Raw genomic sequence first — 24446 nt, 5'->3', positions numbered from 1 at the left:
ACTTAACAACCTAGAAGGTGGTTAAAATGTTAGGGTAGGTTTTAGAACTTAAGGAAACAACTTATATATTTATCTCTTATTTATACAGATGATTATATTTTTCTGGAATTCTAAGCATTTGTAATAGATTGTAACTTGTTTTCTATTGACATAATTATATTCAGAAGGTAGATTTGATTTCCATTTGTAAAATGTGGAATGCTTAGTATATTTACTATAAATCTATATACAGTCATTCACAAAAATGAAAGATACAATTTGCCTACCTACTTATCTCCTCTACACTATACATCCCATTTGTCATAGGAAAATTTTCAAAACTAATTCAAAAGGTGGCATAACTATTAGTGACACAGAAAAAATGGTGTCACTAAAGTCAGAAAAAATATGTACTACTTTATGTTAGAAATTTTTGTTATTGATGTCGGTTGGCTACACACCTGTTAGCAGAGTTCCCATGACATTGACAGCTAAGCGAGCCACACTGAGTGACTTTGGTAATGCATACTGGATACACAAGTGAGAAAGCAACTGGATAGCAAATATCTGTAACACAAAATCCAAATATTACATGTTTCTGAAGAAGGTCTTTAAGTATTAAAAACTGTAAAATGTTTTATATAACTATAAGATTAGAGGGAAATCAAAATTCTCCTAAAGTTCCAAAATGCTCATTACCTGTTTTTCAAGTTCTGGCTGTGCAATAAGCTCAGGTATGAAATCCAGACAGATGTGCATAGATGGAATACCTGCGACTGTCAGAGGCAAAAGTTCACATGGATAACCCTATCTCAACAAGAAAGGGGGGAAAAGTTAGAAATAAAATAGCTGCAAGTCAAATACAGATAAAAATATAAAGGAAGGTTTCACTTCCTTTATGTAACACTTGCTCAGAAGGCTACAATGCCCTACATGTTTCCTGGCATTTCACCTCTCTGATGCACTAAAATACAAATAAATTATATGAACACTTTATTAGGCTGAAATCAAATTTTAAAAATCTGGATTTTTCTCCATATTGCAAAGGATCATTGCAAAGGATCATTTGTGTGACCTCCAGTTTCTAAATGATTCCTATTAATTTAGTACTTCAAAACTACGCCCAAAATAAAGTTCAACCATAAAGAATCATTCTTTGAAACCAGACCTGAAAGTGAACAAGCTTAGCAATGTTGGGATCCGCAATGTACATTTGGTGCAACAGACAACAGATAAGGCACTGAACTTCTCGAAGGTTACAGAGCAAATTGTCTTCTCCTTCCTCCATTCCCTTAGTTGGAGTGCTGGCAGTAATAACGCTTTGAACATTCCTTAGCAAGCTGTCTGGATTGACACGCTTTGCCTTCTCATCTTCAGTAGGTAAGCAAATCTCCAAGAGAATCTGGACAGCTGCACTATCCTACAAGCAAATAAAACACAGTGAATTTAAGAAGTTTCTGAGAAGTTTGTTTGAAAACCAAATATGATTTTGTTTTCACATGAACACATGTGATAAAAATAACTGTTTCTTTAAGAACAAAAAGCAAAGAGGTACTTCTAAGAGAAAAAGTGAACAACCTATAGGCCAGTGGTTCTCATCTTTTTCAGGGCCATGAACCCTTTTAAGAATCTGAAGAAAACTGTATACCCTCTCAGCATAAAAATTAACGTATATAAACACAGCAACATATGGCATAATTTCAGAGTGGTCACACACCTCTAAGGCAGATACATGAACTCGAGTTTAAGAACATCTACTACAAGAGTATTCGAATTTGGTGTCATCCAAAACAGGCCCTAGGGCAAAAAATGACTTCTACTGGAATCTCCTTTCCTTCCTCTTAAATTCCTACTTCTCCCAGGATCCTATCTTGTATTCCCCTCTTTTTCTCACCTCTGAAGATGGTGGTTAATAATTAATGCCTAAAAGCCACTCCCCAAAACTCTTTTTCCTTTTAATTTGAAGATAGGCTCTTTAAGGCTCTGGAAAGATTCTGCCTTACCATCCATTCCAACTGTACAACTCATTATTGCTCAGTCTACAAGCTTGAGTGCCATTTCATAGAAAAGTAGTTTCTTGAGGGGTGATCTACTTAATGCCCCTGCCTATAAAGGAGAGCTATAATCACTTGCATCTAGCAGGAAGAAGGAAAAAGAAAATGAATACATAACATGCATCTCTGAAAGACTGCCACTGCCTGGGATAGAAGAAAACAATTACTCCATCTACCTGTTTAATAACTTAATTATAAACTAAGGTTAGCCTTACATTATAATCATTTATAAAGTAAACTTTATAATCATTCTTGACGGGTTTTGGGTTGTTACTGTTTTATGTTTGTTTGTTTTTTTTATAGACTCTGGAGCCAGCCTCCCCAAGCTTGAATCCCAGCTTCCCCACTTACTAAATGTATAACCTTGAGCAAGTCACTTAACCTCTCTGGATCTCGTTTTCCTAATCTGTAAAAATGGAGATAATACTCCATACCTCATAGGTTGGTTGTAAAGAGTAAATGAGTTAATATACATAAAAAACTCAGAATAGCACCCACCATATAATAAGCATTATATAAATGGTAGCTATTACCATCCTCAATCCCTTATCTGAAACTCTGAGGGTCAGATTTATTTTAGAACTCAAGATTTTTTTTTTCTGTAATATTATATAACATCTCCAGCAGAGACTAAGGCAGTACATTGTAATCAAATGTATTAATATTTCTGCAACAAAACATACCAACATTCATATTAAGTGGGATAAAGGCCATAAATAGCTTCACATCAATTCAGGTCAAGTTTTGACACAAACAAGGTCATATCAGGTCAGGTTTTTCTGCCAACTGAATTACCAAAAAAAATGCCTCAGTTTTCATAGCTTTTTGGATTTCTGTATTACAGATAAGGGATTGTGGACCTATATTATTACTCTAATTCCCCTTATTGCCAATGAAAAGATTTCAGAAAATATATTTCAAACTAAGAAAACATTTCTACTTTGAAGACCTCAAACTGCTTAACATGCAATCATCTCGCATGTCCTGCATTAGTCCAAAATTACTACCTAAGGCTGCAGTAAATTCTATATTGTTATAAAACTTTTCTAAATACAAACTTTAACTACTTGTGTTGTTATAGTATTTATCACTGCCTGACATTTTATTTTATCACACACACACACACACACACACACACACACACACACACACACTTCTTGTCTGTCTCCACCATTTGATTTTTTTTCCACCATTTGATTTTAAGAAACAAAAGTCTTATATTTTGTTAAAATATAAATCTCACTAAAATGGCTATTAAATAAAACCATGAAAATTATTCCTGATTTTAATAATTCAGAAGCAAAGGTAACACCATTATAATACACCTTCTGTAATAAAAGGAATGTATAATATGTCACCATTTTATATAGAAGGCCATCTATTTAAATGATTATATTAACAGGAAAGCCCTTGGCCTTTTTGATTAATTTTACTTTATCACCTGAGCAGCCAGTAATGCATTTTTCAATTCCTCTCTGGTAACTTCTGGGCCATCAGTCTGTCCAACTAAACCTATTGTATTATTCTGAGAAAGCCTATCTTGCTCTGCTGTTTCCTTCAGATGAGCACTAAGGTAGGCTTTGGATGCCAGAAGATATCCATTCAACATATGTAGAGTAATATCCATCAGTGGGGGGCATCTAAACACAGAAAGAAGAAAAATATGTGAGAAAAAATATAAATTTATAAATTAGTCAGAACATGGTCAATCAATTTGAATAATTAGAAAAACCTGAACAGTACCTGAAAACATTAGAAGAGTAGAAAAGTTAACACTTTTCCCACCAAAATATTCATTCTCAAAAATGAAAACTTAATATATATATAATTCTCTGTATTTCAAGACTGTATGAATAGTATTATCTATTTCATCTTATCAACTAAAATCAAATATAATATATACCCTAGAAAAAAGGCATTCTTTTTTACAAAAAAATGGCACTACCATTAAATCTCTTAGATATGAGCCTGCAAGGCAGCTGTCCTCAAAGACAAATAGTCTAGGGACTTCCCTGGTGGTCCAGTGGTTAAGACTCCACTCTCCCAATGCAGGGGGCATGGGTCAGGGAACTAAGATCCCACATGCTCCATAGCACAGTCAAGACAAAACAAAACAAAACAAAAAATGAATAGAGTTATTCATTCCTCAAAAATTGTTATAAATTAAATTTAAATGAGATAATAGATATAAGAATTAAATGTAAAAAAGGAAACCAAAAAAGATAAATCAGTAACCACTAAAATATTAAAAGCCAAGTCCTTAGAAAAACCTGACAATGCCACTTCCCAGCCTATCACAGGCTGAGTATGTGCGCATAAACAGGCAGTACAGCTTTGGTTTTAACTATGAAACACTGGAAATGTCAATACTTTTTCTGAAATGTTCAAATTTTCTACAGTAAACATGCATGTATTAATAGTGGAAAAAAAAACATGTCAATGGTTAAATAAACCATGGCAATATTCCCAAAACTGAAGATAAGAATCACCTGGAGTATTTATTTAAAAAAAAAAAATCCTAAACTCCACCAGACATTCTGGATCAGAGTTTGTAGAGGCCTGTATATATGGAATACTATGTAGCAGTTAAAACAATGAGATGGAACTATGCATACCAATATGGAAAACATGTTCAGAATGGTAAGTTTTTTTTAAAAAAGAACAAAATAGAGCCTACCAAAAACCACTTACGTTTTTTAACACCACCCAAAACAAAAAAAGTAAATATTTGTTTACAAATTTGTACATACATAGAAAATGAAGCTACATACACACCATTATGACAATAAAGTTTCCTCTGGAGATGGAACTGGGATTGGTCAATAGTTCAAAGAGGAACTTTGCTTTAAAAATGGCAGCAGATACGAGAGAACAAGACTTTTCACTGTACACCTTTTCCTTGTTAATCTTCTTGTTTGTGCACTTATTAATGTATATAATGAAAACTTTCAGGCACACATAAAAAAGGGAATATTATAATGAACCTCTAAGAACTCATCACCCAGCAGCAACAGTTATCAACACATCGCTAGTCTTATTTCACCCATACCCCACCATCCACTTTCCCACCATCACCACTGGTTAGTTCAAAGCAAATCAAAAATGTCATATCTTTTCATATTGTTTGACATTTTTAAAAACCACCTAAATGATCACTTAGAAAAAATCAAATTTTAAAAAATGAACAAAATTAAAGGCAAAACAATAGAACAATAAAAGAAAAAACTGCACTCTACATACAAAAAGCTGATATCCTTTATACATAAAGAGCTCTTTAAATCAAAAAAGGTAAGCATTCTAATAGAAAACTAGGCTAAATGTAAAGAAGAAATAACAATAACCAATAAGTATATTAAAATATTCAATCTAAGAAAAATATAAATTAAAGTAGGAATCTATTTTTCACTTATCACATTGGAAAAATTATATAAAACTGTGTAGGAAAGTGTACAATATCAAACATCACTATAGGAATGTCAACAGGTTCAGCCATTCTGAGTGGCAGAATGAAAACATGAATCAAAGGACTTAAAAATGAGCATGTTCCTTTTGCCTCAATAATTCCATTTTTAATAATCATTTCTAAGGAAATACTCAGTACACAATAGTTACCACAGCACTATCAATAATAACAAAAAATGGAAATAAAATATCCAACAATAGGGAACTGAATTAAGCATAGCATATCTATGTGGAATACTATGTAGCCAATTAACATAAGAAGATCTATTAACATGAGAAAAGGTTCACAAGTTGCTAAGTGAAAGATCTAGGCTACAAAAACATTTCATACATTATGATAGCATAATTTAACAGCCTCCTGAACAACTGCCGGTGATTTAGGTGAAAGGTTACCTACTTAAGTGGATTTTTAACACTGATAAATTGTTTTAGAAATGGCTCTTCTCTAGAAATGTTATTTACTGTTGTTTTCTTTTTATTAAATAGATACTTAGTGTCATTTATACTGTTTATTCTTCTGATTCCTCTTCCCTCTGAGACCTTGATCTCACCAAACCATATATGGCTGATTCTGCAGATTGTGCCTCTTCAAGAATTTCATCCCCAGGGTTAAAGACAGATGAGTATATTACTGTATCCTAGTTAGTCTTCTTTACTCCAGTTTCTTTCCCCTCTGAACTATCTAGTGTGAACCTTCTCTTCGTAAGTTACCACCTAAATGACCTCTTCAGCCTAACATTCAAGGCCCTCCATAGCCTGACCCTAACCTAACATTCCAACTCTAAAGTGTGTTCTCAAAAACTAAGCCTTCCACTCAAGCCTTTTTCACTCTTGCTTTTACACTTCTGCTCACACTATTCTTTTTCTCACAATACCTTCTTTGACCTCTTACACCCCGTCATTACAGTATCTGTTCATCTAAACCCTATTTCTATACTTCAAAATACTACTCAAAGTCTTTCTCCTGAAACTTTTAACACCATTCATTTACTGTACCATTCATCTGCATACGACCATATTATTTAACTTTTCAGGTATTTATCTTATTTCCCAATACAAGTGATAATCACTTTAAAGGCAAACCCCTCAACTTGTATATCTTTGTTACTATTTAGCTGATCAACTAGAAATTCAAATATTAATGATGTGAATTAATTAATCCCACCTCCTGAGGTGAAGCTACTTCAAAGCAACTGACTAAGTTAAGCAATTAGCAAGGAAGTATAGACAAATGTGGAATCAATAAAGCTAACATCACAATTAAGGATTCCAAAAGATCACAATTTTAATGCATGTAATGATTCACAATAAACCGGTTTTTTAAAAGCTTTTTTCAACAATGCTATGAGAAATGGTATCATTTTTCACTATCTTGACTCTGAGAGAAAGAACACTATTGAGGGCTGCCAAAACCAAAGATGACATTTTGTTAAGGCTAGGTTTATTAATCACATATTAAACTGAAGTTCATGAATATAGACAACCAAAAGAAAACACAAAAACCTCACAGGTCATACTGCCAACTTACCTGCAAGAACACAAAGATATAAGTTTAAACTGAATTTCTTCAATTTCCTTTGACTCTCCAAAGCATAACTCTATAGTAAAAACGAACTCAAATGACACATACCTGTACACCCTCTGATCACATCTTAGCACAATGAGAGGATCTATCATCAGATCATTCTGAGTATACTTTTGCTGTCGTACAAACTTTACTGATGGTTGAAGTGCATTAACTGTCATTACCCACAGCCTGATGAGAAAATAATCATATGTTCAAAAACAGCTATATCATAATTGAAACCTGTAGCCACCATCCAGTTCCTTTTATCTTAGAAAGATATAGTCAGGAAAAAAATTAGAGAACAGGTGTAAATGAACTTGGAAAAATTAAAAACTATAGAAATCTAACCTATTATTATGTTTTTAAAACAAATGAAGATAAAACAATAAACAAAAGTAGTTTCAAAAATCTTCACAGTTGTAAGGGAATAATCATGGCATGTAAAATCAGAATTTGAATTAAAACCTCAGTTATACCATACTTGCTGCATGACTCTGTGTAAGTCATGGAACCTCTCTGAACTGTTTCCTCCTCTGTAAAATACGAATATAATACCTGTAAATGAAGCACTTTGAAATTGTAACTGGCCCCATAAATTATTGTTCTACATTTATCATCACAGAATCTAAATATGAGATGCCACTTTGAGATTAAACATCAATAGACTATAAAAGTGGTTACTAACCTGACTTCACATCAGAATTACTGAAGAATATGCCAATATGTAGGGTATCTGACTTCTTGCAGTGAAGCCCAGGAGTCCACCAACCCCACCTCACACACAGAGCTTGCCCACTCTTAAATGAGTGGATAGCCAACAATCATCAGACATTTAAAGAAAGTTTCTACTTTGAAAAAGATTAAAATATACAAACAGAAAGAAAGGAATGCCAAAGAAACAGAGAATATAGAGAGGAGAAGAAAAAAAAATTCTTAAACCTATAATTAATTTCCTTAAAGGACAGAATATTTCGTATATGAAACAAGAATAGGAGACATTTATAGATTCTCAGATAAGAAAGAGCTCTTAGAAATTAAGACTATAACAGAAATATTTTAAATTCAAAGGAAAGAGCAGAAGATAACATAGACGAAATATCCAGAAAATGTACATAAAAGAGAAATTTAAAAATAGAGGAGAAAGAAGGAGAAAATCAGAGTTAAGTTCAAAAGGTTTAAAATCCAAATTGCAAAAAATTCCAGAAAACAGAGGGAAAGAAATTACTGAAGAAAAAAAAAATACAAGAAACTGTCCTAGAAGTGAAGACATCAGCATTAGTCCCCCGACGAAAAAAAAGGCCAACCAAGTGCCCAGCACCATGAATTAAAAAAGACCCAAACCAAGATGTATCATCATGAAATTTCAGAAACAATGAAAAAGAACCTAAAACCTTTAAGAGAAAAAACAATGGTCACATACAAAGGATTGGGAATTGGTATAAGATTAGATTACTCAAAAGTAATCAGGAAAGCTCTAATTACTTCAATAGAATAAAGCTTTCAAATTGCTAAGAGGAAAAATAAGCTAGAATTCTACACCTAGCCTAATATCAATCACATGTGAGGGCAAGAATAAAAACCTTTTCACATACGAAAGCCTCAAAAAAAAAAATATTTCCCAAACATCTTTCCCAGGAAGCAACTTGAGCGTTAGTTCCACTCACTTAAATAAGGAACTAAATCAAGAAAGACAAAAACATGGACTCAAACCAAGAGACAAAGCAATTCCAGATGGCTACTGTGAATGTCCCAGATTGAAACATAAGGGTGGAAAGATCTGAAAGGAAGGTTTCCAAGGAAAAATGTTACTAATATGTTACCTGATGTGTTAACAACTAACTAATGTAAATTTCCACTCAATAACAGAGTTTGAGAGTGAATTGGTTATTGATACAAAGAAAACAAAAAAACCTGAATAAATGTTAAAGAGGCAAACACCTCAGGGTTTGTATGTGGGGTATGAAGGAGGGCAGTTGTCTAAGAAAGAAATTGTAATCAAAGGATATCATATATATCAACATAAATAACACTTATGTAGTCATAATAATATGCACACTGAATATTTCTTTAACCAAAAATTCTGATATAACTGTGTTGGGAGAAATGGAGGAAGGGAGAATATATGGAAGAAGAGGGACTCACAGGGGAAGCAAGTAAGAGTGCTAAATCTTCATCTTGTATGAAGGATTTTGTAGGAAGTCAAAAGATAATTTCTAAATTGAAAAGTCAGGAAATCATAGTAATTATAAGCATATGATTGAGATACATGGTGGGACATAAATGCCAGAATTAAAAGATAAAGGAGCTAAGAATAATTGTCTCTGAGGATCAATAGTCTAAAATGGGAAGGTGGGGGCTGACCTTATACACTATTTAACTTATGTGCATTTATTAATTTGATATAAGTAAAAATCAAACTTAAAAAGTATAAATATTCCCAGACCTACTGAATCAGAATCTCAGGTAAGTCCAGCCCAGTATTTGTTTCTAGAGCAGACCAAGTGTTTCTGATGCAATCTGTGGAACAGCAGAGACCCATTTGACTAAAGACAAAACACTGCATCCAGCATTCCACTGTGATTTAATTGGCATGGGTTACAACTTGGGGATCAGGAGTTTTAAAAGCTCTCCAGGTGATTTTAATGTACAGCAAAACTTGGAGCCACTGCAATGATGCAAGACACAATGGTAATCTAAATTACAATTAGCCACAAATGACTCTACATGAGAACTCCCTTTTAAAGAACTTTCCCAAGTTGGAAATACTTGAAGGTTTCTCTCTGTTTCTTAAGATAGAGTTTATTCTTTTCCTTAAAGTTATAACAACTCTTTTAATTAGTGGTCTTCAGAAAGAATTTATATTGTCAAAAAGTTTTTTTTAACAATTTTTTTCAACATTTAAGTTATTGTATACAATCACTGCTATACACTTATCTATTACGTGTAACAATACACTGAAATTACCTTCTAGGCATCACAGTATTAAGAACCATCCATAGTTTATTGACCGTTTGAAGAATTCGCCTCGGAACCCCTGAATTCAACAGCTGATTCATATTGGATGTTAATACTTCTGCATATGGTATAAGTTCACTGGCAGAGAGTAGAGTCAAGTGTTCTAGAATCTGCATCACTTGTGTGTGACTTACTGGGACAGCTGAAAATGCTAAAAGGAAAACTTTATAGTCATAATCTAAATACTATACAGCTTACCAAATAGGAAGTAATATGGCTCTATCAAACTATAGGCGAAACAAATCAAGAAAGCAATATTGCTTTAAAAAAAGTAAAACTTTCCATTCTAGTCATAGTTGTGGGTATACTTAAAATTAGGCCCTTAAGAAAAATTCATGTTAAGGTGCAGTTATTTCGTAAAGAACAAAAAATACCTCATTTTAAAAATCACATTAGTGAGAGTGACCCAAAGACAACAATTCACACTGATTTAAAAAACTGACTGAAACATGAAAATATACCGAACTATTGCTCTTGGTATTAACATTCATTTGAAAAATTCAAACTTCTTGACACCTTCCTTCGGGTAGCCCTTTATGGGCTGTAAGCAACTGTTAGTAAAAAATAGCTAGAACCGTCCTCCTTCAACAGAATAGTCACTAACCACTTCTGGCTACTGAGCACTTGAAATGCAGCTAGTCCAAAATGAGATGTGCTGTAAGTATAAAATACATAGACTCAGTATGAAAAAACAATAAAATATCTAACAGTCTTTTTATACTGATTATGTGATGAAATCATAATATATTAGATATACTGGGTTATATAAAATAATTATTTAAATTTGCCTTTTTTTAAACTTTTTTAATGTGACAATATATAGAAAGTTTAAAATTGTATGTGTGGCTCACATCATATTTCTATTTTAAAGTGCTGATCTAGCTTATTATCCATTAACAGCAGATACATTGTTCTATTCCACAGTACTTATTTCTGACCAGTTTTAGGACTTTCCTAAAACCACATGACCTGTTTAGTGATATAACGTAGAACCTATGAGGAAACAGATGCGAGCATGTCAGAAAAAAAAGGTAAAAAATCCTTTAACTCAAAGAGAATTACTTTAAATATATTCACCAAAACCCTGTTATATCTCTAGGAAAATTCTGCATGATTTTAAGATTTCCACAGGCCTAACACCTCTGTGTACTACTAAAGGGGTAAAAGGCATACCAATTTATTATACCTTCTTGAAGTTGTTTAGGAGAGTGGTTTTTGGCATTACTAGTCAGGAGCATTCGTCTTAACAGGGCATCAGTCCCTGTGATTTCTTCTTCACAGATCCAATCATCCACAATGCATAAATGTGGGTAGTTAGTTGCAAGGAGACGAAGTAAAGCAGAATGCAACCCTTGAAAATTTAAAAGAAGTCAGTTGGATTCTTTACTCTTAAACATCAAAATCTTCTCTCTCTTCTTTCCCCTCTCTCTTCTCCCGTTCATTTACAGCAAGCCAAAGGCATCTGCCCTTCTTATGCATGCATACTACAGCTTAAGAACTTCTGTTCAGTAGTTCAGCCAGAGAATCTGCTTAAAGATCGCCAAGTGAATTGATACACAGGAAGCTGGAAGCCACTACTTTTGTCAAAAGTTCTCAAGCTTTCTTCCACTCTATCCCAGCATAAAAGTCTCCCATCAGGAAAATTAGTTTGACATAGCAGTAGTTCAAGAGTTGAGTGGGGAGGAGAAAAAGAGAAGGGGTTCATTTCAGGGAGATCATACATGGTTTGAAAAAGGCCTCACTCAGAAATTCTGATAGGCTCGGTAATTCCCTGGCGGTCCAGTAGTTAGGATGCCGCACTTCCACTGCAGGGGGCACGGGTTTGATCCCTGGTTGGGGAACTAGGCTCCTGCATGCCAAGCGGCACAGCCAAAACATAAATAAATAAAACTTTTAAAAGATTTTAAAAGGAGAAATTCTGATAGGCTTCTATAGGAGAACATGTCCTCTCCTCCAACCCAGTTGAGAATCATTGCTATAGATGAGTAAAATTAAAGTTGCCCAACTTGAGTACCTAAATGTACACTTTGTGTGCATTTCCTCATTTCACCCTGACATTCCTACAAGGTAAGCAATATTGTCTCCATTCTACTATGAAGAAACAGGCTGAAAGATATTTATTAATGTTCCCAAAGTCACACAGCTATGTCACCCAACCCAAGCAGTACTGACGATACCCACAAGAGGGTGCATTTGTCTTCTTTTAAGAAGGGTTAAGGAAGCTCAAAAGGATTGGGAAACCTTCCTTTGACTAAATCTAAGTCTTGTTTCTAATCTTTTGCTTACAGCAGTTAGACTACTCATTATTATTATTGTGTAATATTAATAGTGAGAAAAATAAATGATGATACTGTAAAAATGCCTATTTAGACATATGAAGCGCCACTATGTTATTTACCTAATAAATGCTGCTGCTACTAAACAATTATCATCATCTCCAAAGTTGCAGGAGTTAGCAGTATCAGTAGTAATAAAAGTACGTTAGATCCAATCACCCCCTTATTATGCAACTTAGATCAAATCAAACCACTGCTTAGTCCCAAGAGGGTTAAGTGTCTGTTTCCTTTCTCATAGAAACTGCTTAAAATAAATGCTTCTGTTTGAAAAGGCACTGTAACAATCAAAAGTGGTATTAAATTTAACGCACAAGTACATGTGTAGTCAAGACTTTCCCAAAACAGTCAGAAAAATGACTGCTTACAAAAGTGCACAGCAATCTGCACTTCATAATCTCTTTAGTAAAACACGCTAGTTGCCAAAAGCTGCCGAATATAACATCATTTCTCTAGAAAGAGGTAATGCAAAGATATAAAAAATAAATGCAGACATCTGGCTACAGATGACGAAAGCAAGCTCCCGTCCATCCTGGAAACCAACCGTAACAAAGACAGACAAAGAAAATCCCCAACTTCAAAAAAACAAACCAAAAAGAAAAATACAAACCACCCACATATTCAAACATTATACAAAGGTGTTAATTTAAGAAAAAATTTGAATTTCAAAAAATAGTACTATATTTCTATTTGAAAGTTTTACAGTAAGCATATTATAGTAATTCCACGCTAAGGAATGTTATGGAGCAATTAAAAACAACAAGGTAGATCTAGATGAAGTGACATGATAAGATTTCCAAGAGAAAAAAGCAAATCTCAGAAGAGATAGGGTATAATACCATTTAAAGCTTAAGAAAAGAATTTTTTACTTGTGTATCTATTAGCTTCAACCATATGAAACTGCATTTTTGGAGGTCAAAAATAGTTGAATACCCGTTATTTCATATGATTCACCCTATAGAAAGGAATATCTGAAATTACACACCAAAATGAAACTAGGGCCTTGGGAGTGAGGAGTGGTTTGCAGGGAGTAAGACAGCAAGGGAGGTAAAGAGGAATTTCACTCTTGAATTGGGCTTTAAACATTGAGCACCTATTACACTTTATAACATCATAAACGGTAGATACTTTTAAACAATAAACGTTAGCAGTAAAAAGCAAATAAAACAAATACCTCCCAACTCCTGCTGCAGTCCTTGAGCCTGTCGAATAAGAAATTTGATGGGAATCTGATCCATTAAAGAAGACGAATATGATTTGGGCTTTCTTTGCATGGCAGCTGTCAGTCAAAGATTAAAAAATGTAAGATATAGTGTCAGTAACAGTAGAAATTTTAACCTTCAACACAAATGGGAACACAATGTCAAATTACTTTCAATTCACTTAATCTGTGAATATAGTTCATAAAAGATGAAGAATCACTACCACAATAATGAATACACGGGACAAGCAAGAACATACTTAAGGGCAATATCTCAGAAAATGCCCCGAAACTGAAACTAGGGGGAAGAAAAATCATGAGTGAGAGAAGCCACCTGCAGAAGTGCCCTGCACTAGAAAACAACAACAAAAAAAACAACATCGAAACCTGGGAAGTCAGTCAAGACTCTGCCAAATCTAGTTAGGAAGACCAAATGCAGTCATGCCAGCATGGCTTAAAGCTTCATGATGCCAACAGCCTTAAATTAATCATATTATGTATTAGTGGTGACTCGTTTTGATGAAAGTTGGAAAATATGAATGACTTCCTTCTCTCACAACTTCTACCTTCAGCTAACAAGTACATGCTTTTTTTTTTTTTTAAACAAATCCATCTTAATTTCTGTTCTTTTTCTGCTATCCTAAATCAGCGCCTACTCATCATTTATTTAAATAACTATTACGGCTCAATTTCCCAGACTCCAATTTCTCTGGTCTTTGATCCATCCTTCACACTGCTGCCATAGTCCTCTTATTTAAATTGAGATTTGGCCAGATCACATGTCTCTGGCTCCATGCTCAGAAACCTTCCATGGATTCCCAGATTCCACAGAGTAAAGGTCCTTGCAAATCAACGCTATCTTTCTTTGTCTCATCTCCACCATATGCTATATGCCTGACACCCTCATCTCATTCCAAGGTACTTTGCTTGTACACAACAAAACTATATGAGCATCTCAACCAAGGTGTCCATAGTGTGAAAAAGCATTTCCAATATACTTTTTCTTTTCCAAATACAAACCACACAGTGTAAAGCTGAACAAATTTTTATTGAAGATAAAAAGCATATGAGTGCAAGTGTTACAATAAAGGTTGAGAATCATTGCCTAAACAGACCACATACCTCTTGGTTAGATATAATCCCCCTTGTAAATTAATAAATTAGCATCCCAGTTTTCCACACAAATCTTTTATGAACTGAGTAAGAATGTATCTCAAAGCACAGTTGAAAAAAAACATAGGGCTTCCCTGGTGGCGCAGTGGTTGAGAGTCTGCCTTCCAATGCAGGGGACGCGGGTTCGTGCCCAGGTCTGGGAGGATCCCACATGCCGCGGAGCGGCTGGGCCCGTGGGCCATGGCCGCTGAGCCTGCGCGTCCGGAGCCTCCGCAACGGGAGAGGCCACAGCAGTGAGAGGCCCGCGTACCGCAAAAAAATAAAAAATAAAAATAAAAATAAATAAATAGCTTCCAGTGACAGTCAAATTCTGGTCCCAACACCATCCAGATTGAAAAGGAAGAAGTAAAACTGTCACCATTTGCAGATATGGTATTATACAGAAAACCTTACAGACTCTATCAAAAAACTGTTAGAACTAAAAAAAAAAAAAAAAAAAAGGTGGTAAAAGTGACAAGTATTTCGGCCCATGTAAGTGACTCTCATGCAAACGCTGAGGTGAATACGTGGGACCTCTACAGTAAGATGAGGGAGCTAGCATTTAAGGAGCACCTTAGGGTACATGGCTTTGTGCCAGAACCAAATAATTTCCTAAAGAGTAAAGTAGAGTTGGTTGGTAAATGAGTGGCTGAGGAGGCTTTTCTGGATGTCAAAGTTCCATAAAGGTAACAAAAATTTTAAAAAAAGATAGAAAAAACCTGTTAAAATTAATAAACAAATTCAGTAAAGTTGCAAGATATAAAATCAATACACAAAAATCTGTTGTGTTTCTAATACACCAATAACAAACAATCAGAAAGAGAAATTAAGAAATCAACCCCATTTGGGGATATATGTATATGTATAGCTGATTCACTTTGTTATAGAGCAGAAACTAACACACCACTGTAAAGCAATTATACTCCAATACAGATGTTAAAAAAAAAAAGAAATCAACCCCATTTACAACTGCATCAAAAAGAATAAAACACCTACGAATAAATGTAATCAAGGAGGTGAAGATAAAAATACATGAAAAAAGATGAAACTAGACCACTATCTTACACCACACACAAAAATGAACTCAAAATGGATTAAAGACTTGAACCTAAGACCGGAAACCATATAACTCTCAGAAGAAAACACAGGTGCTAAGCTCCTGGACACAGGTCTTGGCTGATTTTTTTGAATCTGACACCAAAAGCAAAACCAACAAAAGCAAAATAAACAAGTGGGACTACTGCAAACTACAAAGCTTCAGAACAGCAAAGGAAACCATCAATAAAATGAAAAGGCAACCTACTAAACGGGAGAAAATATTTGCAAATCATATATCTGATACGGGGCTAATATGCAAAATATATTTAATAACTCAAGAGCAAAAAACCAAACAATCCAATTTAAAAATGGGCAGAAGGGGACTTCCCTGGTGGCACAGTGGTTAAGAATCCTCCTGCCAATGCAGGGGACATAGTTTGATCCCTGGTCCGGGAAGATCCCACATGCTGCGGAGCAACAAAGCCCATGCGCCACAACTACTGAGCCTGCACTCTAGTGCCCGCAAGCCACAACTACTGAGCCTGCCTGCCACAACTACTGAAGCCTGCATGCCTAGAGCCCATGCTCTGCAACAAGAGAAGCCACCACAATGAGAAGCACATGTACTGCAAAGAAGAGTAGCCCCCGCTCACCGCAACTAGAGAAAGCCCACATACAGCAACGAAGACACAATGCAGCCAAAAATAAATAATAAATTAAAAATAAATAAATTTTTAATAAATGGGCAGAAGATCTGAATAGACATTTTCCCAAAGAAGACATACAGAGGTACAACAGGTACATGAAAAGATGCTCAGCGTCACTAATCATCAGGGAAATGGAAATCAAAACCACAATGAGCTATCACCTCATACCTGTTGGAAGGAATATTATCAAAAAGACAATAAACAACTGTTGATGAAGATAAGGACAAAAGGAAACACTTGTGCACTATTGGTAGGAATGTAAATTGGTGGAGCCACTACAAAAAACAGTATGGAAGGACTTCCCTGGTGGTGCAGTGGTTAAAAATCCACCTGCCAATGCAGGGGACACGGGCTCAATTCCTGGTCCGGGAAGATCCCACATGCCGTGGCACAACTAAGTCCGTGAGCCACAACTACTGAAGCCCACGCACCCTAGAGCCCACACACCACAACTACTGAGCCCACACACCACAACTACTGAAGCCCACGCACTCTAGGGCCCGTGTGCCGCAACTACTGAGCCTACATGCCGCAACTACTAAAGTCCATACGCCTACAGCCCGTGCTCCACAACAAGAGAAGCCACCACAATGAGAAGCCCACACACCGCAACTAAGAGTAGCCCCTGCCTGCAGTAACTAGAGAAAGCCCGTACACAGCAATGAAGAGCCAATGCAGCCAAAAACAAATAAATAAAAGATTAATTAATTAATTAAAAGAAAGAAAACAGTATGAGGTTACTCGAAAAATTAAAAATAGAACTACCATATGATCCAGCAATTTCCCATCTAGGTATTTATCTGAAGAAAATGAAAACACTAACTTGAATAGATTATATATACCCACATGTTCACTGCCACATTATTTACAATAGCCAAGATATAGAAACAATCTAAGTGTCCATCAATGGATTAATGGATAAAGAAAATATGAGATACATACACACAACACACACACACACATATACATACAATGGAACGTTATTCAGCCATAAAAAAGAATGAAACTTTGCCATTTGTGACAACATGGGTGGAACTGGAGGGCATAATGCTAAGTAAAATAAGTCAGACAGAGAAAGACAAATACCATATGATCTCTTTTATATGCGGAATCATAAAAAAACAAAAAAACCTTCAAAGATACAGAGAAATAATAATTGGTGGCTGCCAGAGGAGCAGGGGATGAGGGGTAAAAGAAATAGGGGAAGAGCGTCAAAAGGTAAAAAAGAGAAAAAAGAAAAGAAAGGAAAAAGAAATTCAATACTAAAAACCAGTTTGAAACCACAACTCTGTGGCCCATCTTGATGGATATAAAATAATATTACTGTTTGTACAAAATAACATTAAAGAGGAAAAATGGAATATAAAATGGTATTAAGATAAATAGATTGATTATAACTAGGCAAAATGCTAGAGACAGATTATTAGTAAAGATAGATTATTTTGAATAATAAAAACGGATTAATATTAAATATATATAAGTTCCAGTGATGGTCAAATCCTGGTTCCAACACTTACAACTAAGGGAAGTCACTTAACTTCCCTGTGCCTCAGTGTTCTCACCTGTAATATAAAGACAACAACAGTACCTATCTCACAGAATTGTTGTGAGGGTTTACATGAGTTAACAGGTGTAAAGAGCTTCAAGTAGTGTTTGGCACATAACAAGCACTCAAATGTTTGCCAGTATCATTAAGATCTAGAGTCCCCAAGATCAACTTAGGGTAAAGTATCAACATTTAAGTTTCTGGACCTATGAAACTGAAGACAAAATCCTGTTCACATCTTAATAATTCCATCAAAGAACTAGCAGCCCATGAAGCCCTACCTAAAGCAATTATTTCTCTTTAACATCTCTGTGAAATACAACATCAAGGATACTTAATCTTCCAGTAAAAGACTAAACTATAATTATGAAAGGCCTATGGGAAGATCATTGGTTTTATATATTCAACATGAGCAATCACACTTCCAATTTTCTTCCAACGTGTCGCTTTCAAAGATTCAAATCTGGGGTTTCCCTGGTGGCGCAGTGGTTGAGAGTCCGCCTGCCAATGCAGGGGACACGGGTTCGTGCCCCGGTCTGGGAAGATCCCACATGCCGCGGAGCGGCTGGGCCCGTGAGCCATGGCCGCTGAGCCTGCGCGTCCGGAGCCTGTGCTCCGCAGCGGGAGAGGCCACAACAGTGAGAGGCCCCCGTACCGCAAAAAAATATATAAATAAATAAATAATTAAAAGGGTAGATTAAAAACATATGATTCCAACTTTGTGAAAGTTATCATATGTTATCATATGTGCAAAGACTAAAGGGTTTTCTAGCAAAATTCTATGGTGATTACCTCTGGGCAGCAGAATTATGGGTTTTACTTCGGTCTTTGTACATTTTTCACTTCCTCAATTTCCTCCAGTAAACACACTTTTAATAAATGTTTTTATTTTAAAAGCCAGTTCTTTTGCATTAAGATATGAAAGCAGTCAGGTAAATAATGAAATAAGTTTAAAATTCTTATACAGTTACTCTACACTACAATCATTTAACTCTTAGAACCTTTTTTGGTCAAACTTGATTTTACAGCACTGAAACTTCAAGCTGCCAAGAAAAAACATCTGCCAGTGTTTGCTTAAAGGTTTTTGCATTTTGGTAGAGGCAGTTAGAGTTAACTTTCTTCTAGGAAGAAAATAATTAACTATCGAGTGCAAAGAAAAACTTCAAGTTCAGGAATTCAGAGGCAGTAAACATTACAGTTTCCCAAATACCACAGTATGTGTCTTGTTCTGCTGCTGACAAAGGAGGAAACTTCACACGAAACGGGACAGAAGCAGAAAAGGCAGCCAGACCCTGTTTTTAAATGAAGTTAAGCTTGAGGGAGAGAGTTAAGCAAGTAATACTTTTAGCTACTTAAGAGTGAGACTGTGTTTAGGATCCCACTGGCTGCTTTAAGAGCAGATAAACAGTTTCTCATATGTTCAATATTCATTAGTATTGTTTTTACTTCAAAAGCATGTAAAAACAAACTTTTACCTAGTAACAAAGTCTTCAGATGTAATAAATAGGAAACACTTTTAAGTATAAAAACTGGAAATATAATGGTAATGCTCATATTTTAATTGGGTATTAGTACACAGGGATTTATTATATTATTATTTCTTACACATATTCTTTTGGATCAATACACTATTTAACTAAAATTAATATATACACATGTATTATAAATATTTTAAAACAAATCAAAAATATGCATATGTGAAAAAATATGTATATATACAAACCCATTTTTTAATGACTATGATATTCTAATGCTTGGCTCTACCTCAAGTGTCAGAATTCCATATTTGAGCTTCTACAGCTACCTGGTGGCTGCTAATAATGTTTAATATAAAGGCCAAAACCACAGACCAGTTAACAAGCTACTGAAACTACAACACAACTTCACAGGTAGGAACAAATTTGAGGAAGAATACTTATCTTTTTTGGCTGTGGAAAAGCAAAATTCTCTCATGTTGTGACATATTCTCCAATTATTTATTCCCTGTGGAGATAAGAAACTAGACTAGAAAAAAATCTCCTGAACTATGGGAAAAAATTCTCCAAGGAAAGGTTGATCCCTCCATCTGTCTTCTACATCCCATCTCCTCTCAGTTATCAAGGACATCCCTCCAGGGATTCTCTCATCAGCCTTCCCTCTCTACTAGATTACTCCCAACAGAGTACAAACATTCTCTTAGCTCTTTCACCTTAAAAAGAAAAAAAAAAGTCCTCTCCTGACCTCATTTTCCTCTCCAATGATCACATTCATTTCTCTCCTTCTCTTTACAATTCCTCAAAAGAACTGTCTGTACGCACTGTCTCCAGTATATCTCCTCTAATTTTCTTTTGAATCCACTACAATCAGGCTTTCATCCTAAAAACAAGTGTTCACTTTACTAATAAAACTGTAAAGGTCAAAGGACCTCCAGCAAGCTATATGCAGTCATCAGCTGAGTCCTAACCTTACTTGATCCATCAACATCATTTTACACAGGTGATCTCTCTCTCCTCTTTGAAACATTCTTTCCTTGGCATCCAGGACAACACATCCTCCTGAGTCTCCTACACCTTCCCGTTTGGTAATCTTACTTAATGTCATGATTTTAAATACCATATATATGCTGAAGAATCTCAAAGCTTCAGTGCTGGTATCTCCCCTAAATTCTAGGCCAGTATTTACAACTGTTTCCATAACATCCCCACTTGAAAGTCTATCAGACATCTCAAACTCCATAGGTCCAAAACGAGCTCCTGATCCCCCACATACCTGCTCATTTATTTCAGTCCATAGCCATTTTATAGGTTAGGCCAAAAGCCTCCACATCAACCTTGGCTCCTGTCTCTCAAACCTCATGAATCCATCAGCAAAACCTCTCAGCTCTACCCTCAAAATACATATACAGGGACTTCCCTGGTGGTGCAATGGTTAAGAATCTGCCTGCCAATGCAGGGGACACGGTTCGATCCCTGGTCCAGGAAGATCGCACATGCCACAGAGCAACTAAGCCCCTGCACCATTACTGAGCCTGCGATCTAGAGCCCACGAACCACAACTACTGAGCCCACACGCCACAACTACTGAAGCCCGCGTGCCTAGAGCCCATGCTCCACAACAAGAGAAGCCACCACAATGAGAAGCCAGTGCACCACAACGAAGAGTAGTCCCCTCTCGCCACAACTAGAGAAAAGCCTGCACGCAGTAATGAAGACCCAGTGCAGCCAAAAAAAAAGAAAAAAATACATATACACTGCTACCAGTCCAGACCACCACCACCTTTTGCCTAGAATCTTAGAAAAACCTAACAACTTTCCTCTAATCTCCCAGTTCCTTTTCCAAGACTCAATCCAGGCTGGGTTGTACTCCTAACCTAAAATCCTTAACTTTCCAATTAAGATCCATCAGACTATTGCATAAAGAACAGCAGCTTCACATGAACTAGGGTTGAACTGAGCATGTCATTGGGGACTGGGATACATAATATTTAAAGGTCCTTCCAGTCCAAAAAATTCTGAGTGACCTGTTAATTCTGCATGGTATATACACAAAAGTTGGCTACACTAGTCTCTGTACTTTTCTGTATTAAGATTTTTTTTTGCTAGACATTAATTTAAACAAAAACTAAGGGTGTATCTTAGTCCCCTGCTACAGTATTAACGGTCAGAGTTCTCCCCAGAATACCTCCTCGTAACTCATTCCCCTACTATCCATTAAATCACAAGTGTCGTATTCCTTAACAGAATTCATTACATGTGGATAAAAGTGGGAGCCCCCTAATGCTTATTATTAGCCCACCTTGTCCCTGATATGACAAAGACTATAATTACAGTTGTGGTATATCATCTGTACAACCCTGACACCTGTAGTTAGAAAAGAAAGCAGCCGAGAAATGCACAGAATACTTAAAACACAATACTTCGGAAAAATAAAAGAGACTGGTCTGCCACACACTGAAGAGTAACTTTAATTTATAACTTTCAAAAAGTAAAACCACTCAGCTATGACAAATTAACCTCCCTTAAAAGAATTCTCCCTGCATTATATACTCAATGCCTACGACTTTTTAATGACACTCTTTGTGTTTCAAATATGGAACTAAATATATTTAACAAGCCTAAAATACAGGTGAATATTCTTTTTCAAATAGAGGAAAACGTACTACTTTATAGTGATACCATTTATGCTAAATCTAACCTTCTGATATTATATGAAATAGCTAAGTCTGAAAGCCTCGTTCAGTGATAATTTCAATGGCAAAGGAAAACCTACTACTGGTTTTTTTCTACTGCTTTGATTAGACTGTTACTCTTCACACTAATGGAAGGAAGAATAGGGCACAGATTGAAATCAAGTAAAAATATTTCAATTGCAGTTCCTTTAGGTTTATCTCTTAATTTACATTTAGTTAGTAAGGTCACTAAAATTGTTAAAATACAAACAATTCAGTTATCCATTAATTCAGCCTGCTAAAAGCAGCACTGAGCCTTAAGAGGTGGTTATATGCCCACACATACATGTATTTATGCATCAGAGTACACAATGCCTCCACTGCAAAGACTGTAGAATGATGCTGGAGCTTGTTAGAATATTTGACCTTATTTTCTCATACAGCAGCCTAGAGAGTAACAAAATATAAGCAAATAAGATGAACTATCACTAGAAACATTCGCCTATGCACAACTTACCTAAAGTCTTTGTGTTTGCTAGGAGAGCTTCTTCGTAAGACAGTGTATAATAAAGCACCAAAAGCTGTGCTGTGATACTGAAACGCTGATTAAGGCGGATGTTGTCACCCTGGAGGTAATATTATAAATACTTTAAAATACTGTTAAATTTCATGAGTGCTTTTTGATAGCAAAAGCATTCAAAATAGATTATTCAGTGTTGCTGCTCCCAAGCTCGAACAAGTTGGGAGAAGTGTTGCTGTGTTCGCATTAAACTCAAAGAGACAACTTGAAGTCTAAGTTAAATTTGAGATGGCTTGGGAGATGAAAAGCAACATGCTTAACAGTTTTTAAGATAGGAAGGGGCTTCCCTGGTGGTGCGGTAGTTAAGAATCCGCCTGCCAATGCAGGGGACATGGGTTCGAACCCTGGTCCGGGACGATCCCACATGTCGTGGAGCAACTAAGCCCGTGCACCACAACTACTGAGCCCACGTGTCACAACTACTGAGCCCACGCGCCCTAGAGCCCGTGCTCAGCAACAAGAGAAGCCACCGCAATGAGAAGCCCGTGCACCACAACGAAGAGTAGCCCCCGTGCACTGCAACTAGAGAAAGCCCACGTGCAGCAACAAAGACCCAACACAGCCAAAAATAAATAAAGTTTTTTTAAAGTTATTGTTTTTTTTTTTAAAAAAAAGAAGATAGGGCTTCCCTGGTGGCACAGTGTTTGAGAGTCCGCCTGCCGATGCAAGGGACACGGGTTCGTGCCCCGGTCCGGGAAGATCCCACATGCCGCGGAGCAGCGGGGCCCATGAGCCATGGCTGCTGCGCCTGCACGTCCAGAGACTGTGCTCCGCAACGCGAGAGGCCACAATAGTGAGAGGCCCACGTACCACAAAAAAAAGAAGATAGGGAAAAAAAGGCAACAGCAGCCCCATCAGGCTGCTTCTCAAAAAGCTTTACAGGAGTCTCAAGTATTATCTGAAATTACCACGAAGAAAATAATTCCTAAAAATGATATTGGACAGTTAAGTATATTTGGAGATAAAAGATTTTCTTCAAGTTTTCCAGTAATAGTCTAGGTAGATCTTAGATCCCCAGGAAACTAAATAAAGCTGGTTGAATGTGTGGAAATGTCATGTAGTCCGTTGGTAAACACACAACTTCCACAGCACTCCTTATGCTTTAAAATGGAGCTCCTGGGACTTCCCTGGAGGTCCAGTTGTTAAGACTCCATACTCCCAATGCAAGGGGCACAGCGCGGCCAAAAAAAAACAAAAGGAAAATGGAGCTCTTGAAAGAATTCCTCAAAAAGTGTGCCTATTCAACAAACTACTTGGAACTAATACCATTCTTTTAATATTTATAAGTAATCTAAAAAAACTGAATACCATCTTAAATTCAAAACCACCTAGAAGTTGTTCTCCTCTAATAATCAGGGAAAAAACATGGAGTCAGTCCAAAGAATAAAAGAAAAATAAGCTAATAAATGTAGAAAAGCCACTATTTTACCCCAATGACTCCTTGGAAAATATTGAGTATCTCCTGTTCTGTGACTGGCTGATTTGTGGCTTCTGGATTAGATTTAGATGCAGGAGTAAGTATAGAATTTATGTACACGTCAATCAGAGGAAGTAGTTGAGGATGGAGTGGAGTGGAGGTTTCACAGAGCTGTCTATAAATCCAGTCCTAAAAAAGAAGGTTGCAGGCACCAAATCAATTATGGCAATAAGAAAAGGCAAGCAAAA

General features: G+C 36.1%; 1 protein-coding gene across 4 annotated transcripts in view; it reads right to left on the bottom strand.

Moving 5' to 3' along the window:
* The window catches only part of INTS2 (integrator complex subunit 2), a 50604-nt gene that overhangs the window by 2137 nt on the left and 24021 nt on the right, over positions 1 to 24446 (bottom strand). For all 4 annotated transcript variants that reach the window (XM_024757617.1, XM_024757616.1, XM_024757619.1 and 1 more), the window contains exons 14-23: positions 24211 to 24387; positions 22719 to 22827; positions 13585 to 13689; positions 11264 to 11428; positions 10027 to 10228; positions 7126 to 7251; positions 3475 to 3673; positions 1148 to 1399; positions 679 to 786; positions 441 to 546 (exon numbers count right to left, since the gene is read on the bottom strand). In XM_024757617.1, coding sequence (XP_024613385.1) covers positions 441 to 546; positions 679 to 786; positions 1148 to 1399; positions 3475 to 3673; positions 7126 to 7251; positions 10027 to 10228; positions 11264 to 11428; positions 13585 to 13689; positions 22719 to 22827; positions 24211 to 24387 — 1549 coding nt within the window. The remainder of the gene's footprint in view (positions 1 to 440; positions 547 to 678; positions 787 to 1147; positions 1400 to 3474; positions 3674 to 7125; positions 7252 to 10026; positions 10229 to 11263; positions 11429 to 13584; positions 13690 to 22718; positions 22828 to 24210; positions 24388 to 24446) is intronic.

This window comes from Neophocaena asiaeorientalis, unplaced genomic scaffold (assembly GCF_003031525.2).
Source record: "Neophocaena asiaeorientalis asiaeorientalis breed wild unplaced genomic scaffold, Neophocaena_asiaeorientalis_V1.1 scaffold327, whole genome shotgun sequence".
Lineage (NCBI taxonomy): Eukaryota > Metazoa > Chordata > Mammalia > Artiodactyla > Phocoenidae > Neophocaena > Neophocaena asiaeorientalis.
The sequence above is the reverse complement of the archived record's forward strand: the minus strand, read 5'-3'. Positions and strand labels throughout refer to the sequence as shown.